Source organism: Carcharhinus amblyrhynchos, chromosome 24 (assembly GCF_965287045.1).
Source record: "Carcharhinus amblyrhynchos chromosome 24, sCarAmb.v2.hapA, whole genome shotgun sequence".
Classification (NCBI taxonomy): domain Eukaryota; kingdom Metazoa; phylum Chordata; class Chondrichthyes; order Carcharhiniformes; family Carcharhinidae; genus Carcharhinus; species Carcharhinus amblyrhynchos.
This window is the reverse complement of record NC_137347.1, coordinates 30,526,486-30,542,440: the sequence shown is the minus strand read 5'-3', so window position 1 is coordinate 30,542,440 and position 15,955 is coordinate 30,526,486. Positions and strand designations below refer to the sequence as shown.

Here is a 15,955-nt window from a genome sequence, read left to right as displayed (position 1 = left end):
TTTGAGCCTGCCCCGCCATTCAATAAGATCATGGCTGATTCTTCCCTTGGGCCAGGACAGGGTCTCCCTCTAACCCCATTACTGCCAATATTGCATCAGGTATTTCACGTGAACTAGTCTACTGCCTATCCGGCCTTGTTCCTGGACTCTGTGGGCTGGCTTCTCCTGAAAAGATTTGATGCAGAGTTGGCCTCAACAATTTCAAGCAATTTCACGGGTCTCAAATCCCCGCGTCTGCATGGGTTTCCTCCGGATATTCCGATTTCCTTTCAAACTCCAAAGATGTGCAGATTAGGTGGATTGGCCGTGCTAAATTGCTGCTTCGTGTCAGGGGAACTAGTGGGGTAAATACATGGGGTTATGGGAATAGGGGCTAGGTGGGATTGTTGTTGCTGCGGGCTTGATGGGCCAAATGGTCTCCTTTAGAGCAGCCCATGCCCAACTGAAGCTTAACTCTGGCATCAGATGGTCATCCTGCCAACCATCACCATTTACATTTATAATTGTTTGGGATACACAATGGTGTGGCTTAAGACAACTGTGTGCTTGTGGAACGATGTAGCTGTGGATGAGAGAATAACCTGGAATGTTTAACTGCATTGCTGGATCTGAATCACACTGGAGCAGTTTTGCTCATATTGATGTTATACATTCCAGCCCTTGCTGACCTCAAGAGGTCACTGAACCGTCAGAGACACTGCGAGCAGGTCCTCCTCACACCGCCTCGGCCACTTCCTCCCACACAGCACTTCCTCCTCATCCCACCCACCATTGCAAATGAACTGAGGGTCTCCCCTCGACTGCACACAGTGGGGGGGCTCTAAGGGCAGCCTCGCTGAACCAGGCAGAGGCTTTGCATTTTCTGGAGTGCCCCCTCCCCTCACTCTGAAGGTGCAGATGTCTGTAAATAGAAAGATAATACCAGTGTACAACAACTCAATGTCTAAATGTAGTGGACATGCTGATGGGTTTTCATGAGCAGACTGGGAATGGAGAGACACAAACAAATGGTCTTAGTTGGACCAATGAGCAGCACAGGCTTGGAGGGCCGAAGGGCCTGTTTCCTGTGCTGTACTGTTCTTGTTCTTTGTTCTTTGGGTATTGTATTTGGGTAATGGTGAGGCTTTAGATTGTTATCAGACATAAGTTTCTACCTGGTTAGACAATGGAGGACGAGATCCATATCCAAGAAATGCCCTGCCCCTGTGGGTGAGTCAGCTGACACTATCCCATGCCAGAGGGCCCTTAAATGGGAGGGCCATGACTTAGACCATAAGACATAGGAGCAGAATTAGGCCACTCGGCCCATTGTGTCTGCTCTGCCATTCAATCATGGCTGATATTTTTCTCATCCTCATTCTCCTGCCTTTTCCCCATAACCCCTGATCCCCTTATTAATCAAGAATCTATCTATCTCTGCCTTAAAGACATTCAGTGACCTGACCTCCACAGCCTTCTGCAACAAAGAGATCCACAGATCCACCAATCTCTGGCTGAAGAAATTGCTCCTCATCTTTGTTTTAAAGGATCGTCCCTTTAGCCTGCGGTTGTGCCCCCTGGTTCTAGTTTTTCCTACCAGTTTTTCCCTGTACATTCTATCCAGGTCTCGCAGTATCCCAGTAATAAGTTTCAGAAAGATCTCCTCTCATCCTTCTAAACCCCAAGAAGTACAGACCCAGAGTCCTCAACTATTCCTCTGACTTAGTTTCAGGACAAAGCCTCCAGCCTCAGACATGGACATCCCAGCCTCCAGCACACATTTGGTGGGATGTGTATCTAAAATCTGCTCTTGCCGTGAATTGGCAGCAATTTGTGTTTTACTGGACACACACCAACAGCATTCCTGGAAGTTGGAAAGTTGTCAACTTCTATGTGCAGAACCCACCATTGGCATAGAATAGAATAATTCAGTCCTTGGAGTGTATAAATGTTTTACACAATGTTTGAGAGTGTGTTAATATTGTACATAATTACAGGGAGTGTGTTAATGTTTTACGTAATCTCTGGTAGTATGTTAATGTTTTACACAGTCTTGGGGGTGTATTAATATTTTATACATTATCTGGATACGTGCTAATATTTTACACATTATCCAGCAGTGTGTTAACATTTTACACAGTCTCTGGGAGTGTGTTAATATTTTACATAAGCTCAGGGAGTGTGTTCATATTTTTCAGTCTCTGGGAGCATATTAATGCTTTACACAGTCTCTGGGAGTGTGTGAATATTTCACACAATGTCTGGAACCGTGTTATTTGGAGTCTCTGGGAGTGTGTTAATATTTTACAGTCGCTGGGAGTGTGTTAAAATGTTGTACAGCCTCTGGGTGTGTATTAGTATTTCATATTTTCTGGGAGCATATGTTTTATGCAGTTTCTGGGAGTGTTTTAATATTTTACACAGTCTCTAGAAATGTGTTAATATTTTACATAGTCTTAGGGTGTGTGTTAATATTTTACATTCTCTGGGAGCATGTTAATGTTTTATACTATCTCTGGGAATGTGTTAATGTTTTACACAATCACAGGGAGAGTGTTAATATTTTATACAGTCTCTGGGAATGTGTTCATGTTTTACACAGCCTCTGGGCATGTGTTAATATTTTACATGGTCTCTGGTAGTGTGTTAATATGTTGCACAACCTCTGGGAGCGTGTTAGTATTTTACAGTCTCTGGGAGTATGTTAATGTTTTACACAGTTTCTGGCAGTGTGTTAATATTTTAGTCTCTGGGAGTGTGTTCATATTTTAAACAGTCTTTGGGATTTTACATAGTATATGGGAGCATTTTAATGTTTTACACAGTCTCTGTTAATGCTTTTCACATTCTCTGGGTGTGTGTTAATATTTTACAATCTCTGGGAGTGTGTTAATCTTTTACACAGCCTCTAGGAGTGTGTTAATATTTTACACAGTTTTTGGAAGTGTGTTATGCTTTTCACATTCTCTGGGTATGTGTTAATATTTTACAATCTCTGGGAGTGTGTTAATATTTTACAGTCTCTGGGAGTGTGTTAATATTTTACACAGTTTTTGGGAGTGTGTTAATATTTTACAGTCTCTGGGAGTGTGTTAATGTTTTATACCATCTCTGGGAATGTGTTAATGTTTTACACACTCTCTGGGAGTGTGTTAATATTTTACACAGTTTTTCGGAGTGTGTTATGCTTTTCACATTCTCTGGGAGTGTGTTAATATTTTACAGTCTCTGGGAGTGTGTTAATATTTTACACAGTTTTTCGGAGTGTGTTATGCTTTTCACATTCTCTGGGAGTGTGTTATTATTTTACAATCTCTGGGAGTGTGTTAATATTTTACATGCTCTCTGGGAGTGTGTTAATATTTTATACAGTCTCTGGGAGTGTGTTAATATTTTACAGTCTCTGGGAGTGTGTTAATATTTTACACAGTCTCTGGGAATGTGTTAGTATTTTATAGTCTCTGGGAGCATGTTAATATTTTACCCAGTCACTAGGGCTGTATTTTCCATGCCCCAGTAATTGTGTTTCCGATGTGGAGTTGCACAGAATGACGTAGATCCCCTTCTCATCACCTTCTTGCTGATCCCCATAAGATCACCCCCATAAAATGGAGCTTTGTGGGAGCAGGCATCAAAATCGACAGCCCACCACATATTAACATGGCCGCTTCTGGGTAAATCAGGTTGTTATTGAGACCATTGATCCTGATAATATGCAGCCCACAACACTTTATACCTGGCATGGCCATAAAGGTGGGAGCCACAAGCTCCATTTTAACCTGAAACGATTGAACATTGGGAAGTGTCACTCTTTGAGGACTTCCCTCAACACATCATGAGGCATTCCCCCCCTCCCCTCCCCCCCACCCCCACCCCCCACTTAGACTGAAACTTTCCCTTCCTTCCTATCACTCCCTCTTAGACCTCCAACCTTCACCCGAGTACCTCCTGGCCCATGACCCAGAGTTACCTACTCCCAGTCCTAGGCCTTAGGCTCTTACCATTAACTGCAGTCCCAACAACTGCCACTATCACTTCCCTGGTGCTGTGTTACAGATGTAGGTGCCAGTCAATCCAACTGGCCAGCAGCACCAGAAGGTGGGCCTTTCTCCCTAATAATGGGTGCAAATTGCACTTAAACCTTGTTAATGAGGCCTGCAGCTATTTCTCCAGGCTGGTGATGGTGGAGCCAGCGCTCCGAAAGCTAGTGGTTTTTGCTACCAAATAAACCTGATGGCTTTTAACCTGGTGTTGTGAGACTTCTGTGTTTACCACAGTCCAACGCTGGCATCTCCATATTGTGGTGGAACCAACCAGCTTCCCACCAATGTGATTTCAAGGCCTTCTGTCTGCATCCCCCCAATACTCTGCCCTAGGAGTGTATCACAACTTCATACAACCTCTGGGAGCCTTTTGAGTGTTCTGAAGTGTGTTGGTTTACACAATCTCTGTATGTGTGTGTTAATATTCACAGAATGCCTGTGAAACATGTTAATGTTTTAAAATAATCTCTAGGGCTGTGACATTTGCAAGGAGACCCTTTTCATATTTTCAAAGCCCTGGACAAGATACAAAAGGCCGACAAAAGGATTAGTTTGAATTCTCTGAATGATGCTACTGCATCCCCACAGTGCAGTAAGCTATTCAGCCCATTGAGTCTACACTGACAACAATCCCACCCAGGCTCTATCCCTATAATCCCACATATTTACCCTGCTAATCTCCCTAAAAGGGCAATTTAGCACAGCCAATCACCTTTGGACAGCGAAGCACCTGGAGGAAACCCATGCAGACATGGGGAGAATGTGCTGTCTCCAGAATTGAACCCAGATCCCTGGTGCTTCGAAGCAGCAGTGCTAACCACTGTGCCACCTGTTCTTTACAGCTAGTCATTGAATGTATTCAAGAGGCAGCTAGATATAACACGTGGTGAATGGGATCTATGGTTATGGAGCAAAAGCAGGATTAGACTGTTGAGTTGGATGATCAGCCACTATTGTAATTAATAGCGGAACAGGCTTGAAGGGCCAAATGGCCGACTATCTTGTATCTTATCAAATTCATTTTCTCCAATTGTATTTGTGGCATGTAGCACCAAGAATGGGACTTGATTAATCACAGCTATCAGTGAGAACAATCAAAAACAAGACCTGTTAATGAGGTGAGGGAAAACCCCAACCGTGGAGATGTGAACCAAACCTCAGTCCAAGTACTCTACACTCATTGCATGACATGCCCCAAATTACTCATTTACTGCAGGTCATTAAGAAACTACAATCTCTTTTTGTAAATGTAACTTTTTAATTATGTATAAAATGTACATTTCCATAAACTTTTATAAAAAGTTTTTTTTAAAAAAAGACAGAAGAAATAAAACTGTTTGCAGGAAGATTTCTTCCTGCAAATGTACAAAAGATACTCTAGTATAGAGTTCGCAAAGACTGGGGAGCTTCATTCCCTCTTCTACAGATTGGTGAAGCCAATGTCTACTCGGAAGTCTTTCTCCTCCAAGGTTTGTGCATTATCATTAGAATAGATATCCTCAGGAAGACTTCCACCTCATCCGAGGCACTCGTTCCCAAGGTTCCGACTGCATTAGGTTAATATTCTTGACTCGATTTAAGGATCATACTAGGAAAAAAAAATCGAGTTCAGTTACAGAGCCGCACTCGTCAATCTTTTTAACTGGGTCACCCAGAAATCTCCAGCTTGTCAAGTGGGAAAGACACTGGTTACCCTAAGATTTACTTTACCATCTCCTGATGTGACGATCCCAAGGCCTCAGTGCTGCAGGCTTATAGGAAAACCAGTGGGTGGAAAACCAGCAATTCCCCATCCATTTGTGTCCAGCTATGTGCCCACGATATTCCAATAGCCTTCCAACTGTAGAAGGTACTATCGGTGGGTCAGTGTCGGAAAATCCCAGGCAAGTGATGAGATTAATGTAAGATTTTATACTAAACTCTGATCAACAAAAAAAAGCCCCAGAAATCACACTGTAGTTCACATCCTGGCTAAGATTTGCTGGCTAAGCAGTGAGCTGTGGTTGCACAGCTGCTTGAGGGAATGACCAAGTGGAGATGTTCTCCTATCTATGCTGGTGGATTGAGCAATAGGTTTACAAATCAGATGTTCTATAGCAGTGTCTTCACACACTATCAAACTGTGATAGGTTTGACCCACTTTATGGGGGACGGTGACCCACATGAAGTTCCACCCGCACCCCCCGCGAGCAGCATGTGTGCATATTTCTACACGATCTTGAATGTCGCACAGATCATGCACAAAAATAAAGGAATATGGGAGTCACATTCACTGCAGGAGACACTGAGCCTCATCAGAGGGCACACTGACCCCAAGAGGCAATTATCCCAGGAGACACTGACCCATATTACAGGGGAGCGACACTGACGCCAAGAGACAGTGACCCACCATATAGGAGGCATTGACCCTGGGAGACAGTGACCTCTGCTATCAGACGCATAAGGACATCACAGGCCACAGGAGATGGTGAATCTAAAAGGGCAGCTCTGAATATTGCAAAAATACTAAAAAAAAATCTTTTGGATTTTGGGATTAAAAAGGCCATTCTAGAGACCAACTCCAGTCCCCACTGTCCAGGTCCCTTTCAAAAGAAAAGTTACTTCACAACTCGAATAAAAAGAAAATATTCTTGACCGAGAGTCCTCACGTGTGTTGCTTTTCACCTGAGCAACATTCCAAAATTAATCACAAAACTTCTCACTGCATTAGCATTTAAAAAAATTGAGAAATTAGAAGTCTCCATTAAAATGTCTTTGGTCCTTTTTAGTGGCTTAAAAAAAACTAAGGGTTAAATTCAGGATGCTAATGGAATGGATGTCCCACACATGTACTGATTCGCTCCTTTTGAGAATTCACACCATTTCTCCTTAAAATGAATGTAAGAACTGTTCCAAGACGATGGAGGAGGGAAGAGGAGATTATCTTTTTGTTTGTCGACTTCTTGATTCGCTGGCAGGACACAAGCCTTGGGAGCAATGCTGGAGCAGCGAGCAATTGGGCGCACACCTGCAGGATTGAATGGGAGAGAGGCGTGTCAGTCACTGGATGTGAGAGCAGGGCCAGACAGACTGGCGCCATGCAGGAAAGTTGTACAGCCTGACTGATAAATACACCAGCAGTAAGAAACACGCTTTACAACACACATACAACCCATTCCCCTCCACACACACAGTTTAATTGGCACAGTTGCTATGTTCCTAAGTCTTTGCAGATGGGAGCTAAAATTATCCAAGCAAGATTACTGCAAGTCAAAGAACAACAAAAAATATTAATGTTTAGTGGCGCCCTTCCTGGGGAGGGGAATATCTAGATAAAGATCTTGCAGAGCTCCGGCATCCGAACTTGATGCAATACACAGTTAAGGATACAAAACATACAACTCCCTTCCTGCTATTAAAACATATCTTAATTATCATTTAATTACACAGAAACCCTTTGAATATCTAAATCTTTCTGTCCAGTTTAATTTTCCCTCCCATTTAATGCAACTCGCCTTTAGCATAATTTTTGCAACAACCAAAATGTTTCTTTAGGATTTAAATTAAGTTTCTTTGCTAATTTGTTCGGGACAGCTGATTGGGCGAGGCACTTTTTTTAAAATTAAGAAAATATCGACGTGTATGCTTAATTTAAGCTGCCCACTCACTAATTTCAATAATTTTTGAACTTTCTCATACTGAACGCCATCTAGACATTTGAAATATCACAGCTACAGCAACTCACCGTGACTCAGTGACAGCAGCCCATACTATCGCCCTCACTAGACAGTTCCGATCGCTAGAGGTGGAGAGAGAGAGAAAATGTTATGAGGCAGAAAAAAAACTTTTTTTAAAATTGACAGTGTCACCCTTACAGTCTATAAATGGATCAGGAGAGCTGGGTTTACCTGCAGTGTCAGGAGAGGGCTGTTGGGTGCAGGGTTGTTGCCAATGTCCTGTTGCTGGTTTTCTAATGCGATCTGTAAGTCAAAGATGTAATCGATAACGTGCTGGAGGATTTCCATTTTGCTAACTTTCTTGTTCTGGGGTATGCTGGGGACCAGTTCCTTCAGCTTGCAGTAGCAGTCATTCATGTCGTACATTAAGCTGATGGACTCTTCCAGGGGGTTCTTGCTCCGTGATATGGCTAGACTCTGCTCAGACAAACAGCACACCGCCTCGTAGCAACTTCTGACAGATCGGATGGGACTGATGGCTTTCATCTCTCTTGTCTGAAATTCCCTCTTTGCAGGGGGAAAAAATTGAAAAACCTTTGACGAATACTCGCAGAAGGATCTTGGAAGTGGCCTTGCCTGTCTGTCTCTCTGTGTTTAACAGCTGCAGTACAGTATACAGCCTCTACACCAACACACACACACTAAATGCTATGTTTTGGACTTTCCTCTATTTATCTCGCCCCAGCTCTCAGCCACGCCTCCACAGTTTGTGTAGAAACCCAATGCCTTTTCGTTCCCCCCCTGTGCACAGCCCAGTGAAAAACCATCTTTGGAAAGAAGCATGAGGATGACTTAGAAACACCCTGTCCGATTGGATACTTTCTAACGAGTTAGTAGCACCCACCGAAAGGAATAAGGAACAAGAGCTGGCCAGCTGGGGGAGAGAAAAAGAGAGAGGGAAAAAAAACACAAGCTGGGTTGATCAGCGTGAATTCCTTTACAATTGTGTTTTGAGTACAAATCCATCAGATTGGAAAAGTAAACTGTTAAAGCAAAGTATTGAAACAACAGCTACTTTCTTTCAGAATGCAATGTTCGGGAAAGTTTCCACCAGTTTTTTTTTCATGAACCGAAAGAGATATATTTAAGCGCTGACAGTTAAGAGTGAAAAAAAATCCCATCTGATTCATAACTGCACTGAGGCTGAATTTGGTTGTTCTGACTTTCTGGGGCTCGGCTGTAAACCATTTCCTTGTTCTCCTCGGGTTTCTGCAAGTATCGAATCTTTATTTTCAATTTGAAAACTCAAAGCATTCCTGTCCCAGTTCCCTACCCTTAACCCTTCAGTTTGCCATTATCTCTTCACACCCCCCCCCTTAAGAAATGCAAAAAAAAATTTAACAGACCTTTTCTGCAAAGGTTCTCGTTGTGACTAATGCTAGCGGCGGTTTCACACAGCTGTGCAAATCGACAGTTTTAAAAAATGCCTTTTTTGCATCATCCTTAAACGGTCCTAATCTGCAGAAGTGCTGGCATCAAAAAAAACTCCAGCTCGATTTGCATCCTTTACTGGTCTATTTAACATGCACACCGTTCAGCAACTTTCTGAAGACATCTCTGGTTGGCATAACAATTTCCCTGATATTTGGAAGTATTTATTAGTCACAAGTAGGCTTACATTTTGTTCCTCGTTCTAATACATTTACTGTTGATAGTACAGAAAAAAAAGTAAATGAAGTTTGTTTTTTCTAAAAAGTTCTTGGCAAAAAAAGTTTTCTAAAACTTTCTGCAAAGTTTTGAAACTGCTCCAAAGTTTCAACTTTTGCACACTTTGTGATAATTTTTTTCTAAAAGTGCGGGGGGGTGTGGGGGGAAGAGAAACTGATCTTTGCACATCTGGCTGTCCCTGCCAGCTGTGTTGATCTAGGTAGATTGGTTTTCTCAAGGCAAACAGGGCTAGTTTTGACAGGTGATGAATTGGCAGGAACAAGAAGCAATCAGCAGACTCAGCTCCAGACTCCCTGGCGCCAGCCCCGTGACGTCACCCATTCATGAGAGCCAGCGCTGGCGCCGCTGCGGCGGTTTCCATGGTGACCGTAACCAGGAGCCCCGGACACAGGCGCTGTCAATCAAGCGCCCTGCCCAGCCAATCTGCAGCGGCCGGAGGCTGAGCCACCGGGCTGTCGTTCACAGCCTCTGGGCTGCAGCGCTGCTTTGCAGTGGTCAGCCTGAGCTGGGAGATTACTGCAACACTGTTTGTCAGAGGTGTCAGATCAGCAAGGAATTGTGTTTGTTACCTCCCCCCCGCCCCATCTACACCCCACTTCCGAATGCAGATGATTTTTACTACAAGTCCGCCTGCATATTTGCATTTGCTTTATAAGAACATAAGAAATAGGAGCAGGAGTAGGCCATCTAGCACTTCGAGCCTGCCCCACCATTCAGTAAGATCATGGCTGATCTGTGACCGCAGTAATTCCTGTGATTTGGAGCCAATGTATAAATCATGATTGGGGTGGCACGATGGTTAACACTGGGGACCCAGGTTCAATTCTTGGGTCACTGTGTGTGTGGAGTATGCACATTCTCCCCGTGTCTGTGTGGGTTTCCTCCGGGTGCTCCAATTTCCTCCTACAGTTGGAAAGATGTGCTGGTTCAGTTAATTGATAATGATAAATTGCCTCTTAGCTTCAGGGAGATTAGGGTAAATACATGGTGTTATGGGGATTGGGCCTGGATGGCATTGTTGTCAGTGCTGTCTTGATGGGCAGAATGGCTTCATTCTGCACTGTAGCAATTCTATGATTATGGACTGAAGCTTGCTTTGGTGTTTTGCAAAGTTTGCAATTACAGGGAAACCTAATGGGTTATTTGATTAATTCATGTACTAACTGGGCCCTTGTTCAGTTGGACCCATATCGGGGAGGCGATGGTCTGGTGTTATTATCACTACACCATAAACCCACAAACTCAGCTAATGTTCCAGGGATCTGGGTTCCACTCCCGCCATAGCAGATGATGGAATTCAATAAAAAATAACTGGAATTAAGAATCGATTGATGACCGTGAAAACATTTTCGATTGTCGGAAAAACCCATCTGGTTCACTAGTGTCCTTTCAGGAAGGAACTTTGCCATCCTTACCTGGTCTGGCTACATGTGACTCCAGAGCCACAGCCATGTGGTTTACTCTCAATTACCCTTGAGCAACTAGAAATGGCAATAATTGCGGGCAAGTCAGCGATGCCCATTCCCATGAATGCATTAAAAAACTTTCAGAATGGACACCACCCACTGTGCCAGCGAGAAATCCAGATCCCCAGCTTGTGGATTGGTGCATGACTGTGGACTGTGTGACTAGACTGCCAGCTTTTATGCCAAAGAAACCGCGACTGGCATGCTGGCCTATTTGTGAAGAAAGAGTTTGCATTTCTGTAGCACCTTTCACTCCCTCAGAAGGCTCCAAAATACTTTCCAGCCAATGAAGTACTTTCTGAAGCACAGTCACAATTGTAGGAAACACAGCAGCCAATTACACATAGCAATCTCCCGCAAACAGCAATGTGATAATGACCAGATTTTTGTTTAGAAATTGGTGTTTAATCAAGAAGTGTCGGCCAGGACGTTGGGGAACGTACCCCTCCCCCTCGCCCCCGGCAGCTAGGAGATCGGGGAACCCTTCCCCCGCCTTAAACAAGGTGACCAACCATCCTGGATTTTAGGCAATTGTCTGGTAATTGAGACAATTGGCCCAGTTAGCCAGTTGCCAGGAACTTCAGAAAAATCAACCCTTTAAATCTCATGCATGTGCAATATTCATCTATGTGTCTGCGCAGCTCCTGATCTGATAGATTCACCAGTCCCTTTCCCAGAGTCTCGCCAGCACCCTTTACATCATACTCCCCACTCCCACAAGTTTGGCAGCTGCCCCTCGCCCATTCCTCTAATCAACCTTCCTGCCCTCAACAGGTTCGGTTCGCTAGCACTCCCTCCCACAGGTTTGCCAACATCCTGTCTTTCCCTCCCCTCCAACAATCACAGGTTCAACCGCGCTGCCCATCCCCACAACTGTGCCCTTTCCCCACTCCCACTTCTCCCCCCCCCAACCTCACAGGTTCACCATCAACCCCTGCCCACTTGTATGGATACCTGCACCAAAGTGTCCCTTAATTCTTTTCCCTGTGAGTTGGTCAGCCACATCTGCAGAATAGCACCATGTCCATGTATGAGGGCAGTCAGGATCTCAGTTTAACATTCCGTCTGAAAGATGACATTTCCAACTGTGCAGCACATCTTCAGTACTGCACTGGCAGAGACCAGCTAGATTTTGTGTCCGAATATCTTAAATGGAACTACGAACCAACAGTTATCCTGTTCAGAGATAGGAGTATTCCCCACTGGACCACAGCTGCTATGGACTGAACCCCTCATCAAAACACATTAATGTTCATTTTCAGTTGCTGGTGGATGTGCTGTGTGATGTCAGCACTGTCTTAGTCCATCGCTCCCCTGGCCAATCTCCCTGCTTCCAAAAACTGACATCGTCACAAAGCATGCTGAGTGACGTCATCACACATCAGTTAACATCAGCGTGTGTCATCACACACACAGTGATGTCATCCAGTTTGGAGATTCCGTGATGTTGGGGAAATTGTGAGAAAAATATCAAAACAAACTCAACGTTTATGTCTCCGTTGCCATAAGGCTGTTGCACTGGAGAAATGGAATGAACACTGGCAGGGTGCTGGCTGGTGTTCTGTCAGGATAACTGGACTACGGGCCAAAGACTGGATATGAAGCCATTCGGTACCAAACCCGATTTGCCAAAAACCAGATTGCCCAGTACAAAACTGTACATCTGACCTCCCCCCCAGCTGCTGCTTATGTCCTAACTTGCACTAAGTCCCATTCCCTCACCACTGGTCCACACTGGCTGCCAGTCTGCCAAAGCCTTGATCTTAGAATGTTCATTGTCGGGTTCAAACCTGATGATAAATATTTTATCTTGATCAATTTGGCCAGTGGGCTGACGAATGGCAGATGGAGTTTAACTTACATAAATGTGAGGTGATGCATTTTGGTACATTGAATCAGGGCAGGATTTACTCAGTTAATGGTAGGGCATTGGGGAAAGTTTCAGAATAAAGAGAGCTAGGGTTACATGTTCATATCTCCTTGAAAGTGGAGTCACAGGTGGACAGAGTGGTGAAGAAGGCATTTGGCATGCTTGGTTTCATTGGTCAGAACACTGAATACAGAAGTTGGGATGTCTTGTTGAAGTTGTACAAGACATTGGTAAGGCCACACTTGGAATACTGTGTGCAGTTCTGGTCACCCTATTATGCAAAGGATATTATTAAACTAGAAAGAGTGCAGAAGAGATTTACTAGGATGCTACCAGCATTTGATGGTTTGAGTTATAAGGAGAGTTTGGATAGACTGGGATATTTTTCTCTGGAGCATAGAAGGTGATCTTATAGAAGTCTATAAAATAATGAGGGACATAGGTCAGCTAGACAGTCAATATCTTTTCCCAAATACCGGGGAATCTAAAACTAGAGAGCATTGGTTTAAGGTGAGGGGGGAGAGATACAAAAGGGTCCAGAGGGACAATTTTTTCTCACAGATGGTGGTGAGTGTCTGGGACAAGCTGCCAGAGGTAGTAGTAGAAGCGAGTACAATTTTATCTTTTAAAAAGCATTTAGACAATTACATGGGTAAGATGGGTATAGAGAGATATGGCCAAATGCAGGCAATTGGGATTAGCTTAGGGGTTTAAAAAAAAGGGTGGCGTGGACAAGTGGGGCCGAAGGGCTTGATTCGATGCTGTAAACCTCTATGTCTCTATGAAATCCTTCCATGTTCTCACCCTTCTCTATCTCTATAAATTCCTCCAAACCCTCTGAGACTCCTGCACCCCTAATGCTGCTCTCTCATGCATCTCCTACTTCCTTCCTTCCTTTGTACCACTATTGGCAGCAATGGCTTCAGCCATCTCAGCCCCAAGCTCTAAAATTACCTCCCAAACTCCACATATCACTCCTCTTTGAAGTCATTGGTTCTCAATCTGGGGCCTCAATCCCAGGGAGTCCATAGAGACTTTCCAGGAAGGCCAATGTGAAAGTGTTTACCAAGCAGGGCTGGCCTTAAGGGTGGGTAATAAGGCTTACTGCCCAAGGTATCATATCCAAGATGATGCAAATGAGTGGCAGATAGAAGTGTTCTTGGCATGAGCTTGGAGGTGGGAGCCACCACAGGTATAGTGCAAAGTGGCTGGTCGTGTTATCCAGAAGGGAAGTACTCATGGAGGACCACTGAGAGTGGCACAAGGATTGCTGGGTAGGCCCATAATTGCCAAGGTTGGATGTGGATGCCAGATGAATCCAGCCTTGTTCAGGAGACCAAAACTTTTTAAAAATATTTAAGTACCTGATACAAAAGCTGGGGGGAAAGGCACCAAAATACAAACTCCTTCAAGGCACCATGTTCTCTAAAGCTGGGAAGGCAAAGTAGAGAATGATTCATGAGAATCATTGTCGAACATTACACCTGGGATGAACAGGTTGCACAGTGAAAAGTAGGCGCACTGTTCACTATAAGTGATACCTATAAGTAAGTCAGTATTTTCTTAACAACAATAACTTATATTTATATAGTGCTGTTAACATCACATAACATCCCAAAGCGCTTCAAGGAACATTATAAAGTAAAATACGACACTCAGACACATAAGGAGATATTAATTAGGCAGATGAGTTGATCAAAGAAATAGATCTTAAGTAGTGCCTTAAAGAAGGAAAGAATGGTAGAGAGTGGAGAGGTGTGGTGGGGTGGCGGGCACTCCAGAGTCTGGGGACGCGATAACTGAAGATGCAGCCAGTAATGGTGGAGCGACTCAAATTGGAGATGTCCAAGTTGTGCAAGTAAGAGGGGCAGGAGTATGGCAGAGACTGGAGCTGGAGGAGGTCACAGAGATAGGGAGCAAAAAGGCTGTGGATGGAGCTGAAAACATGGATGAGCATTTTCAAATCAAGGTGTGAAAAGCATATTATCAGCTTTATATAGTATTACATAGTATTCCAGAGGGGAGGGGGCCGGGGGTGTGTGGGGGTGGGGGTGGGGGGGTGGGGGGAGGGTGCGGTGTTCCCATGATTGCCTATCCATTTGAACAGGGAACTTTCAACCAAAAACTTTTTGAACCACTGTATAAAAATGCTCCTTAGACAAAGCTTTTGATCACCTGACCTAACATCTCCTTATATGGTTCAGTGAAAAATTTGATCCGATTACCTTTGTATGTAGTACTTTTGGACATGTTATTATATGAGGATACTATATAAATGCAAGTTGTTATTTTTAAGGAACCGTTAACTAATTTTGTTCTTTGCTTTGGGAGGCATGTTGGGAAGACACTAGGAAAGTTCCCTTCGCCTTTCCAAATACAGCCAGGGGAACAAAGAGAGTCATAGAGTTATTAGACATTTACAGCACAGAAACAGGCCCTTCGACCCAACTTGTCCATGCTGCCCTTTTTTTAACCACTAAGCTAATCCCAATTCCCTGCATTTGGCCCATATTCCTCTGTACCCATCTTACTCACGTAGCTGTCTAAATGCTTTTTAAAAGACAAAATTGTACTCACCTCTACTACTACCTCTAGCAGCTTGTCCCAGACAACACCATATGCGTGAAAAAGTTACCCCTCTGGACCCTTTTGTATCTCTTCCCTCTCACTTTAAACCTATGCCCTCTAGTTTTAGACACTCCTACCTTTGGGAAAAGATCTATTCTAGCTAATCTATGCCCCTCATTATTTTATAGACCTCTACAAGATCGCCCTTCTACGCTCCAGAGAAAAAAGCCCCGATCTATCCAGCCTCTCCTTATAATTCAAACCATCAAGTTCCTATAGCATCCTAGTAAATCTTTTCTGCACTCTTTCTAGTTTAATAATAGCCTTTCTATAATAGGGTGACCAGAACTGTATACAGTATTACAAGTGTGGTCTTACCAAGGTCTTGTACAACTACAAGAAGATGTCCCAACTCCTGTATTCAATGTTCTGACCAATGAAACCAAACATGCCAAATGCCTTCTTCACCACTGTGTCCACCTGTGACGCCACCTTCAAGGAGCTTTCAAATGAAAGATGATTTGCCTAACAATCCAAAACCCTTCAAAACTGAAACATGAAATTGAAAGTGAAAGCCTCCAAACTGTGTGGGTGCTGCGTACCTGAATTCTTTGTAAGGAAGTTTGCTAGTGCTACGCGGAAGGG

General features: G+C 43.8%; 1 protein-coding gene across 1 annotated transcript; it reads right to left on the bottom strand.

Annotated features, from left to right (window-relative positions):
* Positions 1–5,258: 5,258 nt before the first annotated feature.
* Positions 5,259–8,377, bottom strand: LOC145357881 (DNA-binding protein inhibitor ID-3-A-like). The gene is made up of 3 exons (XM_080211439.1): positions 7,910–8,377; positions 7,747–7,800; positions 5,259–7,029 (listed from the first exon to the last, which is right to left on the bottom strand). The coding sequence occupies exons 1-2, from the start codon at positions 8,222–8,224 to the stop codon at positions 7,753–7,755; spliced, it is 363 nt and encodes a 120-aa protein (XP_080067565.1). The 5' UTR covers positions 8,225–8,377; the 3' UTR covers positions 5,259–7,029; positions 7,747–7,752.
* Positions 8,378–15,955: the final 7,578 nt, after the last annotated feature.